The 18,239-nt window shown below is 40.4% G+C and overlaps 1 protein-coding gene across 5 annotated transcripts in view; it reads right to left on the bottom strand.

Annotated features, from left to right (window-relative positions):
* Nucleotides 1–2,861: 2,861 nt before the first annotated feature.
* Ssadh (succinic semialdehyde dehydrogenase) overlaps nucleotides 2,862–18,239 on the bottom strand; it is a 207,699-nt gene continuing 192,321 nt past the window's right edge. For all 5 annotated transcript variants that reach the window (XM_083117046.1, XM_083117043.1, XM_083117044.1 and 2 more), the window contains 3 exons: nucleotides 16,659–16,817; nucleotides 13,373–13,545; nucleotides 2,862–6,981 (listed from right to left, as the gene is read on the bottom strand). In XM_083117046.1, the coding sequence (XP_082973172.1) occupies nucleotides 6,711–6,981; nucleotides 13,373–13,545; nucleotides 16,659–16,817 (603 nt within the window). In that variant the 3' untranslated portion in view covers nucleotides 2,862–6,710. The remainder of the gene's footprint in view (nucleotides 6,982–13,372; nucleotides 13,546–16,658; nucleotides 16,818–18,239) is intronic.

The following is an 18,239-nucleotide window of genomic DNA, read 5'->3' as shown; positions in this document are numbered from 1 at the left end:
TACTTGATGGTGATTTCAGCACTTTGTTCTCACATTTAGCATACATATACTTTGGAACAACTGTCATTAACATTAAGCAACAAGCAGGATCAATAAAATATATACAAAAATATGAGTAATATTTGCAATATTCTGATCTACAAAACTATTTGTGTGTGTGTGCACACTCATATTTATTTAAAAATTAATGTTTTCAATGTAAAATGTATACACTAACAATACAGGCTTTATGAAACCTTTGAAATGGAAGACGCTTGGAAGACTTTGTACACATTCTACACATTAACAAAATACAGCAATACGTGGCCTGTCTAAAAAGTATCTGACCTTTTCTTTTCCCACAAAAAATAGCTATGGTAGGCTTGGCTGCACTGTGCACAAAGGTGAAGGGAACCTTCATGCACTTGCATGCATGTTGCTGGGTATGTCAGTAATGTTTCTATGCAATGTCACATATTCTTGTTCGCTGGGATGATGGAATGTGTGGAGTGGAGATACTGCATCAAGTTTTGCCAGAAGCTTGGGAATATGCAAACGGAAACAATTTGCAAGATTCAACAGACATTTGGTGATGATGCCATTGGGGTTACCCAAATAAAGGACTGGTACAACCACTTCAAAAATGGCTGCACATCAGCAGAGAGTGATCAGCATTCTGGGAGGCCATCAACAAGCTGGGATGTACAAAATGTTGATAATGGAAGATCGCTGTTTGACAATCAGGGATATTGCTGATGACATTGGTATCAGCAAAGATTCTGTGCATTCGATTTTACAGGAAGATTTAGGCATGCACAGAGTAGTAGCAAAGCTTGTGCTCAAGCTGCTTTCACAGGAAAAGCAAGAGCTTCCACGTAATGTTGCACAATACATGTTGGAGACTGCCAACAGGGATGAAGAGTTCTCAATACTGTGATAACTGGAGATGAAACATGGGTGTATGGGTATGACCCTGAAACCAAAGTCCAGTCATCACAGTGGAAGCATTCGTCCTCACCAAGGCCCAAAAAGACACGGCAGGTGCAGAGCAAAATCAAGGTACTCATGACTGTTTTCTTTGACTGCCGAGGTATTGTGCATCATGAGTACGCACCAGAAAATCAAACAGTAACCAAAGAGTACTATCAAGATGTCCTCTGTCGTCTGTGATGCAGTTTGTCACAAGAGAGAAGACCCATGGACCTCATGACAATAGCAGATGCATCACGATAATGCCCTGACTCATTCGTCGCATCTGATCCAGAATTTCTTGGCAAGCAATGGCATTGCAATCATTCGCCAGGCTACTTACCCTCCATGGCTCCATGCAACTTCTGGTTTTTCCTGAAGCTAAAATCTCCTCAGAAAGGCTGCCATTTTGAGAGCCGAGAGAATATTATGCACAACGCGATGGTGGAGTTGAGAGCTATTCCAGGGGTGCTTCCAGCAATGGCAGGCTCATTGGGCTAAGTGTGTGGAAACTCAAGGGAACTACTTTGAAGGTGATTAGGATGTGAACCACACCAGGCAAGTGACTGTCTTTTCCTCACGTAAAGTTTGATACTTTTTAGACAAGCCACATACATACTACAATACAAGATCAAGTAACATTTCACAATACTGGATTACAGATAAACAGCAAATAATGTGTCCAAAATATTTGTTAAAATAATATCTACGACTGTGTTAGTATGAACTTAGGAAAGTGGAACAGCTTTAAGCCTTTTAAGTAGATATCACATTGCATGTTTCTGCATGGTGGGACTGTATTATTATATATTCTCTAATTTCTTCATCAATTAAGAAATGTCAAAAAATGATGGTACATGTTTTATGGTGAGGTTACAAAAAATAATACAGCAAATCCCAAGTAACCACAACATCAGTTTTTACATGGGTAAGGTTGGCTTTTCGTTGGTTGGCAAATTGACTTTGGTCTTACGTTGGGCCAATGGTGGTTGCCAACATTTGCCCAACCATGGAAAAGTGAGTCAAAATCAGTTTTAATAACAACCTTTTCATGCTGAAATAACTTTCAGGAGTGTGCTGTAAATTCTAGAGTGTAAAATAAGTGACATGTAATAGTGTTTCTTTTCAAGTATTTCAGTCACAGCACATACTGGAAACATAAGATTTTTTTAATGAAAGTAGAAGCTATTTTTAACTTGCAGTCACTCACCAGCCCATTGTCAGCCACCATGGAAGAAAGATGTGTTGGGAATTGCTTATTGTTTGCCTCTTTAGCTTACAGGCATTATTGTGAAGGTGGTTAAACAATATTATGTGCAGACTAAATTCTATGAAAGGTGGAAAACTAAGTAAACTCTAGAAGGTTTTTGTGCTACCACTTGAAGGTACAGTGCCTTGAAAACAATGATACCATATGACTGAGAAAGTGCTGTGTATTTTTTTAATTTTCACAAATAATTTGTACTATTGTTTACATTTGGCCTCACAATAAATTATGTATATGTCAGAACACAAACCTATCCATTTTTTTTTTGTTTTCAGTACGTTGGGCCAATGTAAAACCATACATTGGCCCAACATAAAACCATGTTGGCCCAACATAAAAACCACACGTTGAGCCAAAATTACTATTGCCCAACAGTATTTTTTTTTCTTTGGGCTAACCATTTTCAGTACGGTTGGCCCAACATTGGGCCAACCACTTTTGGTTACTTGGGATTTTACTATGAAAGTGCTTTTTCATTCTTGTGGTGACGTTTTGTCCTGGTTTCCCAGAACATTTTCAAGATTACGCTACAGAGATATGGAGGGGGGATTTTATGTGGCTAGTCACTCTACATTAATAAAATATGATCAGTTTGTCCTCCCCCTGGTTTTTCATATAACAAAACCTGAGGGAGGACACAAACAGATCATATTTTATTAATGTAGTGTGACCAGTCATAAAAGGTTTTGTGTGTATATACAACTTGGTAGTTTAATCTCGAAAATAGGATGAAACATCGCTTGAAGAATAAAAAACACTTTAACAGTAACAATTACTGTATTATTTTGTAACATCCAACAGTGATTATGCAAACTTTTAAGAACACTGATATTATGATGTGGCATTCTCAAGGTTTGTGAAGTAGTGTACATTATCTTTATTGACAATCATTCTGATTACTTTATAGTACAAAGTGGAGATGGTGTCAGTGTTTGGTGGTCACTTGTGATATAATATGGCCTACCTTTTGAATTCCAGCACTAATACTAAAAGTTGGCTACATGAGAGCCTGTAACCACTGCACTTAACAGTTTCAAGTACAAAGTTTGACCATTGCAAAAACAACTCGGAAAGTTTGGTTTCAGCTGTCATGGAAGAATTTACACTATTAATTTACCCTGTTTGCAAAGAAAATTCATAATCCCTGTACTGTTTATTCCAGCAAGCAGTGAATGAGCTTTCCCTTCACCAAGCAAGAAACAAACACAATCAATGCACCAGACCTTTTGACATCAATACAACTCAAAGTCCACAATACAAGGATGTGCCTTACCAATTTCAAAAATACATACAGAATTTTGGCACAAGACTTGCACCATACAATAAATTATCATGGTCATATACAAATATGAGATAACGTACTGCCCTATGAGCATATTAAACAGATACATCTAATATTTGAATCATCTAAAACCACTATAATGGCCATGGGTATTCAGTGTACAGAAACAGGGCATTTCTTACAGGTTTGGTTTTAATTTGAATATTCAAAAGTACTAACAAACATTGTCACAGAAATTGAAAAAAGAAAAAAATATGAGGGAGAATCAATAAGTCACACACAAGATTTTTTTCAGGTGCACCATTGGTGGCAGTTGTGAAACCTGGGTCATAAGTATGTTGAATCCCCCTCTAAAGAAATGTATGTGGGCATGAGGTGTCCCTCTAGTGGTGCACAGGAGAACTACATAGCAAAGAAGGCAGATGTATACCTGTTCATACTGCTTGACTGTTGTGTGTTTTTTGGGGGTTCATATGTTGAAAAATAGCTAATGAATACCCACTGCTGTGGCATGCCTTGCTCTTGTTTCCTGGTAATGAACTTTACTTGAAGAAAATTATTGTGCATTATTTATTGATTCTCCCTCATACCTTAACAACTAAACAAATACTGTAATTTGTTATCCAATAACACTACATTTTCTTACAAGAAAAGAAAAATGTTCAAGAACAATATTTCAGAAAAGAAAGTCAAGCTACCTCCTGTTCCTTAAGAATTACTGCTTTCTTTACATATATATATACACGGAGGGCTGCAAGCATTTCAGTCAAAGCAGCAGCAAAGCAACACATTTTAAATGGGCCTCTTTATGCATCATACATACAAACAAAACATTCACAGCAACATACTTGACTTGGATTATATTTCTCATACACCAATGAGCAACTATATCTACAACTAAAAACATTTGCATAATATACTCTAGAGCCAAAATTTACGACTAGAATTCATACACACACAATTAACATTTTAATGTGTAAGCAAACTAAATTATGGTCTAATACTAAATATTATAAATGTGCAGGAATTGAAATCATATTTACTGTACTACCAACATAATAATACAGAAATGAAACAAATACACTCTGGCTGCTAGGTTACTACTGTTTAGTGATTATAAGTTTTTTAAAGTGACATTTCTCACACCTTACTATCTTTGTTTGATAAATATATCTGCAACTAAATTAGTGCAAATTACAGTTAAAAGCTGAGTCACAGCAGGATTTGCCATCAAAAATCTATGAAGGAGGCCAGCCAGCAATATCTAGCACTATCAATAATCCTTTTAAGAGCCCGGACATCTTGTGTAGTACATGCCTGACAACTGTGGCAAAATTAATCACTATGTCAATAGAAGACATGGAACTATTAGCAAGTGTGTTAGGTACATAGGAAGAAACTGGTGATCACATAAATCCATAGGCAGGCAACATTTGCACCAACAGAAAACTTATTAAAAGACAATTGAAGACTAAAATTGGTAAACGCTGTAAGTGCCACAAGAATTCAAACAGTTTTCCACGTGAAACTGTGAAATGCTTTATAATGTGAAAAGTGGCTGGTAGCCCTCTAAGTAGTTCAAAGGGCATGTAGAGAGGTCACTAGTGTGAATGTTCTTACGGGCTCTTGTGCGGAACGATGCGATTTCCCAACATTTTCGCTTTTGGCACTTACAATGTTTACCACTTTTAGTCCTCAATTTATACTTCCATATCAGAATCCCACTCTAGCCTACATATTGTCTACACTTTATTGTCATTACTAGTGCCTGATGCCTTTTCCCCCTACAGTTTTGAACACAAATCTTGTTGGTAGTATTTCTCATGTCTCTTAAGTCAGGAGAGGTGCATTTCCATATTTATGTTGTTCCCTGTAAATGTAAGCATCTACATTTTTTCTGGGTTCCTTCTGGAAGATCCTGTCTTTTTTTGGATTGTTAACAGAAAGAGTTTTTCCCCCCATGTCTCTTGTGTGTGATGGCACACACTGGCCACTACTAAGTATTTTCACTGAAGCTTCTCTATTTTTTAAATGGAAAATCCCTGCTGAATAGCCATCTATAAAATCCTCATGCTAAAAACTTTAGAATATATCTTAGGATCTACTCATGCTCCCAAATATTTAAAAAAAATAGAGATGTACCTTTAATAACTCTTCTAAGTTAATTAATGTGATTCTCCATTACTTTGGGGGGGAGGCTGCTTTTTAAGACTGCTTTCAAAAATACCTTAATTGTTTAAATATGTTTATGTAAATGAGACTTCAAGATGTCTGATGGCACACATTTGCCATTATGTTTTGTTCACATATGTTCACATTGATCAGCAATTAATACATTGTTGATGTTCTTTATAGAGCATATTTGTATATTATGGAATTTAATCAATAGTATTTATCACATTTTATATATGAAAATGGAAAAAAAAATGTAGCATTAAGTGGGAAAAGGAGAGGAAAAATTTAACATTAACAAAAGGGGTCAAGCAAAAATAGGGAAGAGGATGGAAGGTGCCTTTTCACTCACCACTACAGCTGCTGGCAAAAAAAAAAAAGTGTTCCTCTTCATTAGGATATAGAATATGAATAAAACATGGTACATGCAAAAATTGCCATATGATATGTACACTATCATCCCTCTTATGATATATTGGAATTAAAATAGTAAGTTAAATACATATATACAAATTATAAAGCATTCTTGATACAAAATTAATTATCTACATAAACATGTTTTTTCTGTTTCAAAAATATCATTGCCTTTCATGTAAATGTCACATTAAACTTGAAGTAATGTCAAACCACACTTTTTTCCCCAAATTTTCAGATTCACCAGGATACTTCCACAAGATTGCTTCACAAAACATTAATTTGGGTTAAAACATGGTTGAAAGTAAGTAAAAATATTTTACAGAATAAATCCAGGTCCATGTGTTTCTTTTTTCTTTCTTTTTTTTATATTTTTCGTAAATTTTAAAGCCAACTGCAACAAGAACAAAGGTCTACATCAAAGGTAGACATATTTTTCCTTATCTACTAACCATTTTAATCATGTTTTAAGTTCGCGTAATGTCTTAGAGAGAATGGTTTTCCATCCTTGAGGAAGGATTCAACAATGGAGGAAAAAATGTGTTGTGATTTACATAAAATTTAATGTGATGAAGTTAACAACACATGGCATGAAGTATCAAATTTTCTATTTGACGAAAATCATTCTTACATTTGTAGGTTACCAAAGCATAGGTATTTAACATATAAAAATTCCTCAAGGCCAAGATGTGAACCCTCTCGACCAATGCCCGATTCCTTGATACCACCAAAAGCTGCTTCTGCTGTAGATATTATACCCTCATTGATACCAACCATTCCCACCTCTAACCTCTTGGCCACTCTCCAAACCTGTGAAATGTCATTGCTGTAAAAGTATCCAGCTAAACCTGTTGGTGAAGCATTAGAAATGTCCAAAGCTTCTTCTTCTGTTTCGAATCTGTAAAGTAATGTAAAATACTACAATGTAATATTTATTTCCTTGTAAGGTCACACATGGAAAGGCCTCACCAGCCGTCAGTTTGTGGTGTATGGATAATCCTGAAATGTGCATATCTATTAAAGTTCTTATTGACTGTGTAACCATAGCATATGAAATAGGATTTCTGATGTGGCTAACATAGTGTAAACCACAGCAGGTAAAGTGAAAATTGATTTAATCTAAAAATTCACTTCTCTTTAACATACTAAAAAAAAAAAAAACATAAAACAAAAAACACCTTCACCACTCGTGAAGGTACCGAGCTACAAAATGAAAAAAAAAAATGAAATTGAAATTTTTGGATTTTGTGAGTCTGATTTTGTGTGTGATGTTATTCTTTTCAAAACAAGCCCCTATTGATTGATTGAATTAAAATTTTTGGGTGCGTTGGCACATCAAGCCATTTTTCTCTCTTCACTGTATGCACGGAACACACTCTTATCTAAAACCCTTACCTAAAATTTAAAAATATAAAAAAGGGGGTAAAAAAACCCTTAAGAAAGGTTAAAATGCAGATTGCAAATGGACCCTCATTGGAAACACAATACACTAAAAAAGGTAAGGATAGTTTAAAAACTAGGGGAGACCGGGGCAGCATGATCCCCCTAAGCTTTGACCCTTCCTACAGAACACTGTATGGTTCTGTACCACAACATTTGTTTTTACATTGATATATGTTTGACGTCATTTCATTGCGTATTTAAGAAGTAATTTGGCCAAAAGTAAGGTAATGCAAAAGGCTCACTTTGCCCTGGGTTCGGGGCAAAGTGATCCCTTTTCAAATTGTAAATGTATTAAAAGTAAGTAACTCACAAACATGTTGAAGAAAATAGGGCTCATTCAGAGAAGAAAAGATGAAAGAGGTTAGGTATACACGATATTGTAAACTGCTGAATTTAGTTCAGATGTCCCAAAAAAACAATTTTTGTATCGCCACTTGTTGTTCACAACCCACGTTCCACAACATTCATCGGCTACAACACATTCAAGGTGGCTGCTCTGCAGTTGACATGTTTCCCGCTTGGAAACAGCACCATAAAGTGATTTTTTTTAGGGATTACTTTGCCCCAGGGGATCACTATGCCCCGGTCTCCCCTACCTCAGAAACAGTGGAAGAGACTTGCTCTTCTTAAAAACCTAAAAACATTGGTTAAAACACTGACATCGATCGTTGGGAATGGTAAAACACTGTCTGAGGTGATTAAAATCAGCACATTTGAGAAGAATGTATTGAACACTTAAAAGAACATTTCAAGTACGGCACAACAGAGGATCTAGTCCTTACAGCAAGTGGCAATGTGTGAGATGGCTGTGTCCTATTCGGAGCCACATTAAAATTACTTTGTCTCAATGAGAGGAAAGAGACGAGGAATGCCAAGCACCAGTGATGGGCTTGATAGCTCGAAGCTTGTTCCCCCCTTATCTCATCCCACTCGGCATGCCACGTGTTAAGAACTGAATTACGAAAAACATTCTAAAGGTCCCTAGCTGGCAGAAGGTGGACGAGAACGTGGGTGTCTGCATCAGCAGACTTGGCAGCAGCATCGGCGCTTCGTTCCCCTTGGTGACCATGTGACTAGGGATCCAACAGAAGCACACTTCAGCTCTGGCACACAAGGACGCTAGCCGTCGAAAGATACGCTGCACTACAGGATGTCTGGAATTCGATAATTCCAGACTCTGGAGCACACTGGTGGAATCTGTGCATACAAGGACTTTCCTCAGAATGTGAATATCTGTGAAATCTAATGCCTTTAGGACAGCGTACAGTTCCAGCTGAACCAGCATGGAACGGGTGGAGTGAAACCCACATTTAAAATTGCTAATCAAGGAGTTCTCCTCCGAGACCCAGGTGAGGCGCTTGTTGACCATGCGCTCCATCAACTTGCACACACAGCTTGTTAAGGTAATGGGCCTGTAACTCGAGGCTGTGGTGCGATGTTTGCCTGGTTTCAAGATAGGAACAATAATTGCCTCCTTCCACGATATGGGGAATAAATCCTCCAACCAAAACCTGTTGAACACCATGAGAAGGAAATTTTTAGCTTCAGTGGGCAGATGACGAAGCATCTCATAGTGGATCCTGTCCACTCCAGGAGCTGTATTCTTAGAATCTCGAAGTGCCTTATCAAACTTCCATTCAGTGAATGGAGAGTTGTAGGCCTCTGTGTTATGGCTTCTGAAAAGTAGAGGACGTCGTTCCTCTCAGTCCTTCTCATGACAGAAACATGGCTGGTAATTGTCCAAACTGGAAGCATCAGAAAACTGTGTAGCCAGGATATTAGCTATGTCTCCAGAATCTGTATACAATGTCCCATCATGCTCCAGAGCACTCAGAGGAGTGGATGCACCTCCCCTGGATGCGATGTACTTTGGTCCAAATGGCTTTCAACGAAGCCTGCTTTATCAGAGAAGACACATTGGGCCCAGCACACTTTCTTGCTTGCTCGAATAAGCCAAGGGGCACGAGCACGTTTAATGGGGAACTGCTCAAGGTTCGCAGCAGAGTGGTTCCTAATGAATCGATCCAGAGCACGATTGCAGTCCTTCACAGCTGCACTGATCTCCGCAGACCACCAGGGGACTGGGTGTCGCTTCGCAAGTTTTCTGGGAAGTGTGAAGCATGTGCAGCTTCAAGGATGCATGACATGAAGATATCTTGGGTGTCGGTTGTTGACAGGGTCGACACAAGATCGATGTCAAGATCCACTTCATGCTCAAACGTCAGCTCAACTGAAATGCCAGTGAGGGAGTTGTTCAGGAGAGCGGTGGAGATGTTCGGAAGTCGAGCAGAAGAGGGAAATAATTGCTTTCACAGAGATCAGTGTGGATGCTCCAAAAAACGGTAGAAGCAAGGCTGGGACTGCAAAAGGACAAGTCTAAAGCAGAGTACGTGCCTGAGGATGGACTGATATACCTGTATGTGGGAGTTCATCATTCAACAACGCTAAACTTGATGCCTCATAGAATTGATCTACAATTTGACTCCGGGGCTCTGTAGGGACGGAGCCCCACAAATGACGGTAGGAATTGAAATCTACCAAAATAACCACAGGAGAAGGAAGTTGTTTGTATATGGAAAGGAGGTCCTCAAAAGAGAATCACTCCTCCCTCGTGATATATACACAACACACGGTTATTGGCTGTAGTAGATGGACCCGCACAGCAACAACTTGGAGGGGGCTGGTGAGAATGATTGACGTCGAGTGGATGGAATTCTGAACACCAATAGCGACACCACCATGTGCACAACGACACTCGGGAAGCTTATCTGTGGGGTAAAGGGTGTATCTGTTTAGCACTGCAGGTTGGTTTGGGTGAAAATGTGTCTCTTGGAGACATATGAGGGCAGGCTCAAATTCAGAGATTAAAAGTTGCAGTTCTTCAATGTGCACGCGGAAACCATGAAGGTTCCATTGGAGATAAGAAGCCATAGCTGTAAGTATTATAATTATCTTCTAAGGCATGCTCCATTTGATATCCATGTCACCTTTGTAAATTCTTCATCCGTGGAGTCATCCTCTATCATGTCCTCAGGCAGGGACACAGAGGAGAAGTGCTGGCGGGTGCTTTTAGTGCCTGCTTGGCAGCTTTCAGCTGTGCTTTAAGGTTCAGGGTGGTGGATGCCACCCTGACTGGAGAGCTAGTGGACTTAGGAAAATATTCCTTTTTATATATTTGTATACACTTCTCCTGTGTTGAGCGAGTAGGGGTTACTGGCTTCCTCAAAGTGAGACAAGGTACTTCAGGAAGCGTTGTTGTCTGAGTGGACATGTCGCTGGTATGAATGCCAATACTGCAATGGGCAAGAGCATTAGAAGCAGCTGTAGCGAATGGCACAGGTAAAGTAGTGTGTACACTTTCACGGAGACGACACTTTGCTTCACCAGCAGAGATTTTCTCTGTGACGACCAACTCTCGGATCTTCTTTTCCTCTTGGAAAGTGGGGCAGTCACGATGCCAGACTGGGTGCTCACCTTTACATTTAACACATTTGGGCCCAGATGAGCATGGCTCTGTCCCATGGTCGGGCTCACTGCATTTGCTACAGATGGCAGTAGTGACTTTACAGGAAGGCTGAGTGTACTTAAAGTGCTGACATTTGGGGATGTACGGCCAGACATTCAGGCTTTAATATCCAGCCCTTACCTTACCTGGGAGAGAGGTCGTTTTGAAAAGTGAGAATAAGTGAAGCAGTTGGTTCAAGTTCCCTGGATTCTCGTGTCTTTATTCGCTGCACTGCGGTGACATGTTGATCTCATAGCTCTGGATGGATATCCTCCTCAGTGGCGTTTAACAGATTCCAGTGGCGAATGACACCTTTACAACTCATCAGTTGACGGTTAGGTTCGACCTGAACAGGAAATTAGCACAATGATCTAAGCATAAGGAGTTTGTTAGTCTGGTGATCTGTACTTGTCTGGATGAGGAAGCTTACGTTGCGCAGTTTTTTGATGTCAGGAACATCACTTCCAGTGGCACAGTCCACTTGCTTTTTGATAAAGAATGGTGACAGGTCCTTTATTGTTGCAGCTCCATTTTTCTTGCTGTTGGCAGATTCATCGTTACAATCTGTCTTTTCGACAATGCTAACTACAAGGTAACGTGGCACTGACGTGACGTTTCCTAGGGGTTTTGTATCGAGGTTGTCTCCTCTAGTAGGACCCTTAGTAATAGAGAGGTCATAGTAATAGGACCCTACTGAGCCCTCTCCCCACTTCAAGGCATTCCCCCATGGAGGGGGAAAACAAACCCCTACTAACCTCTATTTTCAATACCTCAAAATACACTCATGCCATAAATTAAGGTTAATTGGAGCTTTAGGTGCCACACGAGGTGGCACTGCACCAAACTAGTTTAGACAGCATAGACACATGTGGAACACACAAGAAACACATCCACATATCCTGTTTATTACCGAAAACATAAGAACAAAGCCAAAGGACACACGTGATACAACACTAGGGGAATGGTAAGTTGCTTTCCCACTGCTTCTTGAGCATGTACACAGGGTTAAATATGGTATGTGATGCCCATGTACATTGACACATGCAGTAAAACAGGTTCGCATACTCTGGATCAAGTTGTCGAGCAGCTGATGGGGTATGACTTCCCATTCTTGCACCATTGCCTATCGAAGCTCCTGAAAAGTCCTAGGAGGTGGAAGACATGCACAGACACGTGGACTGAGATCATCCCAGGCCTGCTCGATTGGATTGAGGTTGGGGGAATAGGCAGGCCACTCCATTCGCCTGATGTCTTCTGTTTCAAGGTACTCCTCCACAATAGCAGCTCGGTATGGCCGTACATGACCATCCATCAGTAGGAACGTGGGACCCACTGCACCCCTGAAAAGGTGCATATAGCATGCAGAATGACATCCTGGTACACCTGACCTGTTACAGTGCCTCTGTCGAAGACATGCAGAGGCGTACGTGAAGATAATGCCACCCCACACCGTAACACCACCACCTCCATGCTAGTCCCTTTCAAGGATGTTAGCGGGAAGATATCGGGTTTCTGGTTCACACCACATAATTCCACGACGAGAATCACTGTTGAGACCAAACCTGGAATTGTCTGTGAAGAGAACCTGGGACCATTGGTCCATTCTCTATGGATGGTGTTCTCGACATCAGGCATTACAGGCTCCTCTGTGGACATTGCTCAGTGGAATACAAATTGCAGGCCTCTGGGTGAATAAACCGTACCTGTTGAGTCGTTTGTACACAGTGTCTCTGGAAATAACTGTTCCAGTTGCAGCAGCAAGGTCCTGAGCAAGGACCCCTGCAATACTCCGTTGGCATCTACGGGCACTGATGGTGAGACACCTGTCTTCTCATGTTGTTGTACACCGTGGTCATACACCGCTGTAGCACCGTGACAAATTGCCTCTCTCGTGGAATCATTGCCAAAATCGTGAGAGGTCGCTTTGTGGCACTTGGAGCTCCCACGACACCCTCTGCTGTGTTTGGTATGCCTCTAGTTGCCCTATTATCCTGCCTCTCATTACGTCATCAAGATGTGTTTGTTGTGCCATTTCCAACACACAGTCACCATTAACACGTCTGAAAACAACTGCACACCTCCCCTCGGCACCGAACTCTGGCCAGCCGAGTCGCAACTGTGAGTCATTGGTCTGCTTACAGTGCCACCACACACCTGCCCAAGGGCAGTCACTGCAGATTGTTTGGTACGGTACCCGGACATGATTTCATGCACAAAATGCACCAACGTTTTATTTGTACACACATTGTCTGGCCACTATACAACATTTCCTTTGCATGTGCATACATGTGTTTTATCATGAAGAAATAATAGCATGCAGTATGATGGAAAAATGACTTACCTGATGCATGTTGCTACTGGCCCAAAGACTTCATCATGATAACATTTCATGTTGCTGTCTACATCAATAAGTAAAGTTGGTTCAAAGAATCTTCTGCCGACTGACGTTGCTGGTTTTCCACCTAAGAGAACTTTAGCACCCTTCTGAACTGCATCATCAACCATATCAGCAACCTAGGTAAGAAGGACAAATGCAAACATCCATTACACACGGCCAGATTTTACTTGGAGCTTCAATCTTTAAAAGTTGGGAATATGACATTATTTATCAGCACAGCATTAAATTATAATATATTTCATCCAATAAAGAATAGCCACGGTAGCTCGGTCATTAGGGTGTCTGACTACCATGCGAAAGACCCGGGTTCGATCTCTGGCGGGGGAGAACCGGGATTTTTTCCACCTGTTCAAGCGGCTCCAGCACCCACCCAGTGTTGTATAAAGTGGGTACCTGGAGGAAACTCTGGGGAGGTAAAGGCAGCCAGGGGCATGGTGCTTATCACATCACCCCCACCTTCAGCTGTGATCAAGAAAGAGTGGGGCCCTAACCCCACACCCCCTATATGCCTTCATGCCATGATGCATAGCACAGGGGAGCATGTTACCTTTTTTTAATCCATCCAATGAAGTAGAAATATGCATTAAAAGTATTGTCATGCTTTATGCCTCAATTTTACTGTAAACAAAAATTTTGTTTTGTCTCATCATACAGGTACCAACATATGCATTTGTATTTTTAATTTACATCACTTTTCTGCCACTTCTGGCTAACCACAATGATGATGATGAGTGATGGTCAGATGAAACTCCTGAATACACGCTGACGAAGAACATACATATACAAGCCAGGATTCAAGTCCAGGAACTTCGGTGATGAGATAGATACATTGATTTAATTTAAAATCGTGGTGCATCAGCACTTAGTCTATTGTGCATCCATCACATTACATGAAACCCAGCCCCTTACCAATAACTAAAATCGAAATCTGTCTCTGAGGATCTCCTTACCCATGTTAAAAGCTGACTCTGTAAAGCGGTACTCAGTATATACAGACGGTTATCAAAATAATGGAAACACTTATGTTCAGCAACATGGCATCTTTATGGTCTGGCAACACTGATCAGTCGTGAGTAGCGATCGGTATTTGTTAGTGAAGAACAGTATTCAGTAGTATTGGCACAAGTGTACCAAAGACAGCCAGTGTGTCAGGTGTATCAAGAGCAACAATGTCCAAGGTGATGACGGCACACACAACTCATGGCAAAACATCATCAGCGAAGCATAATAGTGGATGAAAACCCATCCTCCGTGATCGGGACCACTGAACACTAAAGAGGATTGTCCGAAAGAACCATCAAGCTAATGCGACACAAGTGACGTCAGAACTCAATCAGCATCTCTACCAACCTGTTTCTACACTCACAGTCCGACTCGGGCTGCACAAACTGAACATCCGCAGCCGGGTAGCAATCTCCAAACCTCTGATCACCACCAAGAATGCGTTAGCATGACACAAATGGTGCCGGGACCATGCCATATGGACCAACAATGATTTGAAGAGAGTAATATGCCCCGATGAGTCATCCTTCACCTTGTTCCCCACAACAGGTTGGATTTATGTATGGCAGATACCCAAAGAGGCTCATGCGGCAGACTGCCTCCGTCCTACCATTAAACATGGAGGTGGCTCTGTGATGATGTGGGCTGCAATATCATGGTTGCCACTGCATCTGATCATATGTTTGCCATGGTTCGGAAGAGAACCAAGAGAATCTACTCCCGTGTTGTTTCAACAATGACTCACGGGAGGTATAACAAAACGGATTTCAGTTTAAATGTGTAAACTAACTATTAAGTTCACAAATGAGATGGTTTAATGCTGGATATTATTTCAATTAGAAGCAGTGAAGTTGAAGATAAAAAGAGGAATGTCTGGCAACCCTAGATCTGCAGCGGCGGCCACCTTCCTGGCACGTTGGTCCCAGTTGACCATAATGTTAAAGCAATCAGGTTGCCCGCCATATGAGGGACAGGAAGATCAAAGGAACCAACAGTTCCTTATCCCACTCTCCTTCCCTCTGTTTTAGGTGACCAAGTGCATCCTATGGTACAGATGTTGTTCCCCAACACAGACGCTGTCTTTCAAAATGACAATGCCCCAATTCACATTGCTGGCTCTGTTCAGGCATGGTATGATGAGCATGTGGATGAACACCTGCCCTGGGCCCACCCAGTCTCCCGACCTGAACATTATCAAACATCTGTGGTCCGTTTTAGATCAGAGAGTCCGAAGCAGATATCCTCCCCCATCATTGCTGGCAGAACTGAGTGCTGCACTGCATGACGAACGGTACAAAAGTCCTATGCAACAATTCACGAGTTGTATGCATCCATTCCGCGACAACTCGCAACTGTACGACTGGCTAAGGGTGGTCCCATGCCATATTAAGCACGGTTGGTAAGGTTATCTCCATTATTTTGATAACCATTTGTATATGGGCAACACACAGCGCTACAGATGATTATAATGACTGGAGGTTCAGATGCCATAGACTCATTGGCCAGCAACATTGCAGTTACCGGGATGTACTACATGGAAGTGATGTTGAATTTAGGGTGCCTTTTCAAAGTCACCCTTTACACTTTGGTGGTGAGATTGAAACTAGACCACTTAACGCACTTGGCCACAAGGCTGAAGCCAACATATGCAATTAGCATCCTGCATGGGTTGGTTTGATTCAAGCTGATTCCGACTCATGACTAACTGTCAGATATCAGATGAATGCCTAGTTGGGCTTGAGTACATGTTAGGCTAATTGGGCCCAGATCTGATGTTAGAATGAGAAGATTGGATTGGACAAGTTGGTAGCCTGAGGCCCAATTTGTATCAATGTATGACATTTAATATGTTTACAAGGTAATGTCATTGCCTCGTAATCAGGGGGTCCCAGTTTCGGTACTTGGTGGAGGCATATAGTGGTTTCGATCCCACTTTAAACTGTAGCTCGCAGTCCCAGTTAGTTTTTTCATGCATAAAGTGTACTTAAAAACAAACTTCAGCAAATAAATGTTTATAATTCTATGTAATCATTTCACAATGATCGACCCAGACCCCTAGCTTCACTAACTATGTGATCATGCAGGTGATGCCTGCATTTTATACCTTGTAATCATTGGAGTGCCCTCGTTACAGTTGTAAGTAATATTTTTTTCATTCTACCATGTGACCAGACAACCACAACATTTTTTTTGACAAACTTGAATTTCAGAAGGCTATAATACTTACCTTTTGTAGTTGATCATCATTAATTAAAGGTCCTTGAGTAACATTAGGTTCAATGCCATTTCCAAGGATAAGTTTGCTCTCCATTGCTTCCTTGAGCTTAGATATGAATTCGTCAAAAATGTCATCTTGAATAAGAATCCTATTTGCACTCACACAAGTCTGGAAATAAAATTTTACACATTTAGATTTTATTTTTAAAATTTAACACTCACTAACTAGTCAGCAAAAAGGAGCACTACAATCAACATCCTTGTTTCTGTACCCAACCATCAGTGGTATAGCATGAGCATTTCGAATGGAAAATGCCAAGTCTAAAGGAAGGTTAGGCCCGTTTTTACTTAAATAGTTTACTAATGGAATTAGTCACCATAAGTATTGTCTATTTGAAAATGCAATCTCTTTGTGTTTTATTGCCTGAAATCGGCCAGCTTCCGATAAAACATGCATGACCTGTGTGACTTTTACCAAGCAAATGAAATGCCTCACTCTGCATCAAATGTGTGAAAGACTGGTGCTTTTTAATTAGGTGGCTCAAGTCAGAAACACCTTCCTTACACCATTCAGAGTCTTTGGCACCAAATATAATACATATATAAATGGTGTTAAAGGTGGAGCATGCACACTCATCTGGTTCCTCTTGAACTTCCAGTTCCCCTGATGGTACTACGGACATTAATGGTAAACGACGAGGTGGAATTTTTTTTACAAGGAAAAAGGGTGCCAGCTGGGTAGCATATGGTTGTGCAGTTTGATCTGAATCGAGTTTATTGAGTCAAGTATTATTCCAGAGGTTTCTATTTGACATAGAGAGAATAAATCTGTTTATTTAAGTGGTACGAAGAAAGGATTGGCATCCGAATCAGCACAGTAACTTGAGCAGAGTGGCACAGTGTGAAGCACGTACTGTAGCTTGATTATAATTTGTGCGTGTTTAGCCTTTTCCAATGGTCTGGGGAGAGGGGTGCACATCCCATGTTCCCCTTCTTTTCTTGTTTAGTTTACCTGTAATTAGCATTATCAATTCTTATTTTATCTAGTACTGCATGGCATTGTGATGACATACATTATTCTAGGCCAAAACATGTGGTATTTCTGGCTACCATTGACGCTCATACCAGTGTACAGCCTCAACAGTGCATGCATGCTACATTGAAAATTCAAGCACTTTAGATTGAACCTCTCCTCTTTCAACTTTTCACTATGTGCACTAATAATGGAGTTGCCTGTGGGTCTGGACATTTGAATCACTCTGTATTTCTAAGAACTGGGAATGTAACAATCAGCTTCATGTATGTTAATTCAAACAATATTGTGTTTATATTTAATTTTATTATCTGTTATACTTTTTGAATTAAGTAATTTGTCTATCAAAATATATAGTTTATTATCTAACCTAACCTAATCTAATCTAAATCTCATTAGCATCCCACTTTATAATTTTGTACAGTTATTGAGTAATAGTGTATTTATGACATACAATTTTTAGAAAAAAAAATAATAAAAAAAATAAAAGGCCTGTTCTTGAGAACATGGCTACCAAACATTTGATTACACCACCATCACCATCTAGTGCACCCAGCG

Source organism: Lepisma saccharinum, chromosome 2, assembly GCF_977018435.1.
Source record: "Lepisma saccharinum chromosome 2, izLepSacc3.1, whole genome shotgun sequence".
In the NCBI taxonomy this organism is placed as follows: domain Eukaryota; kingdom Metazoa; phylum Arthropoda; class Insecta; order Zygentoma; family Lepismatidae; genus Lepisma; species Lepisma saccharinum.
This window is presented reverse-complemented; position numbering and strand designations above follow the sequence as displayed.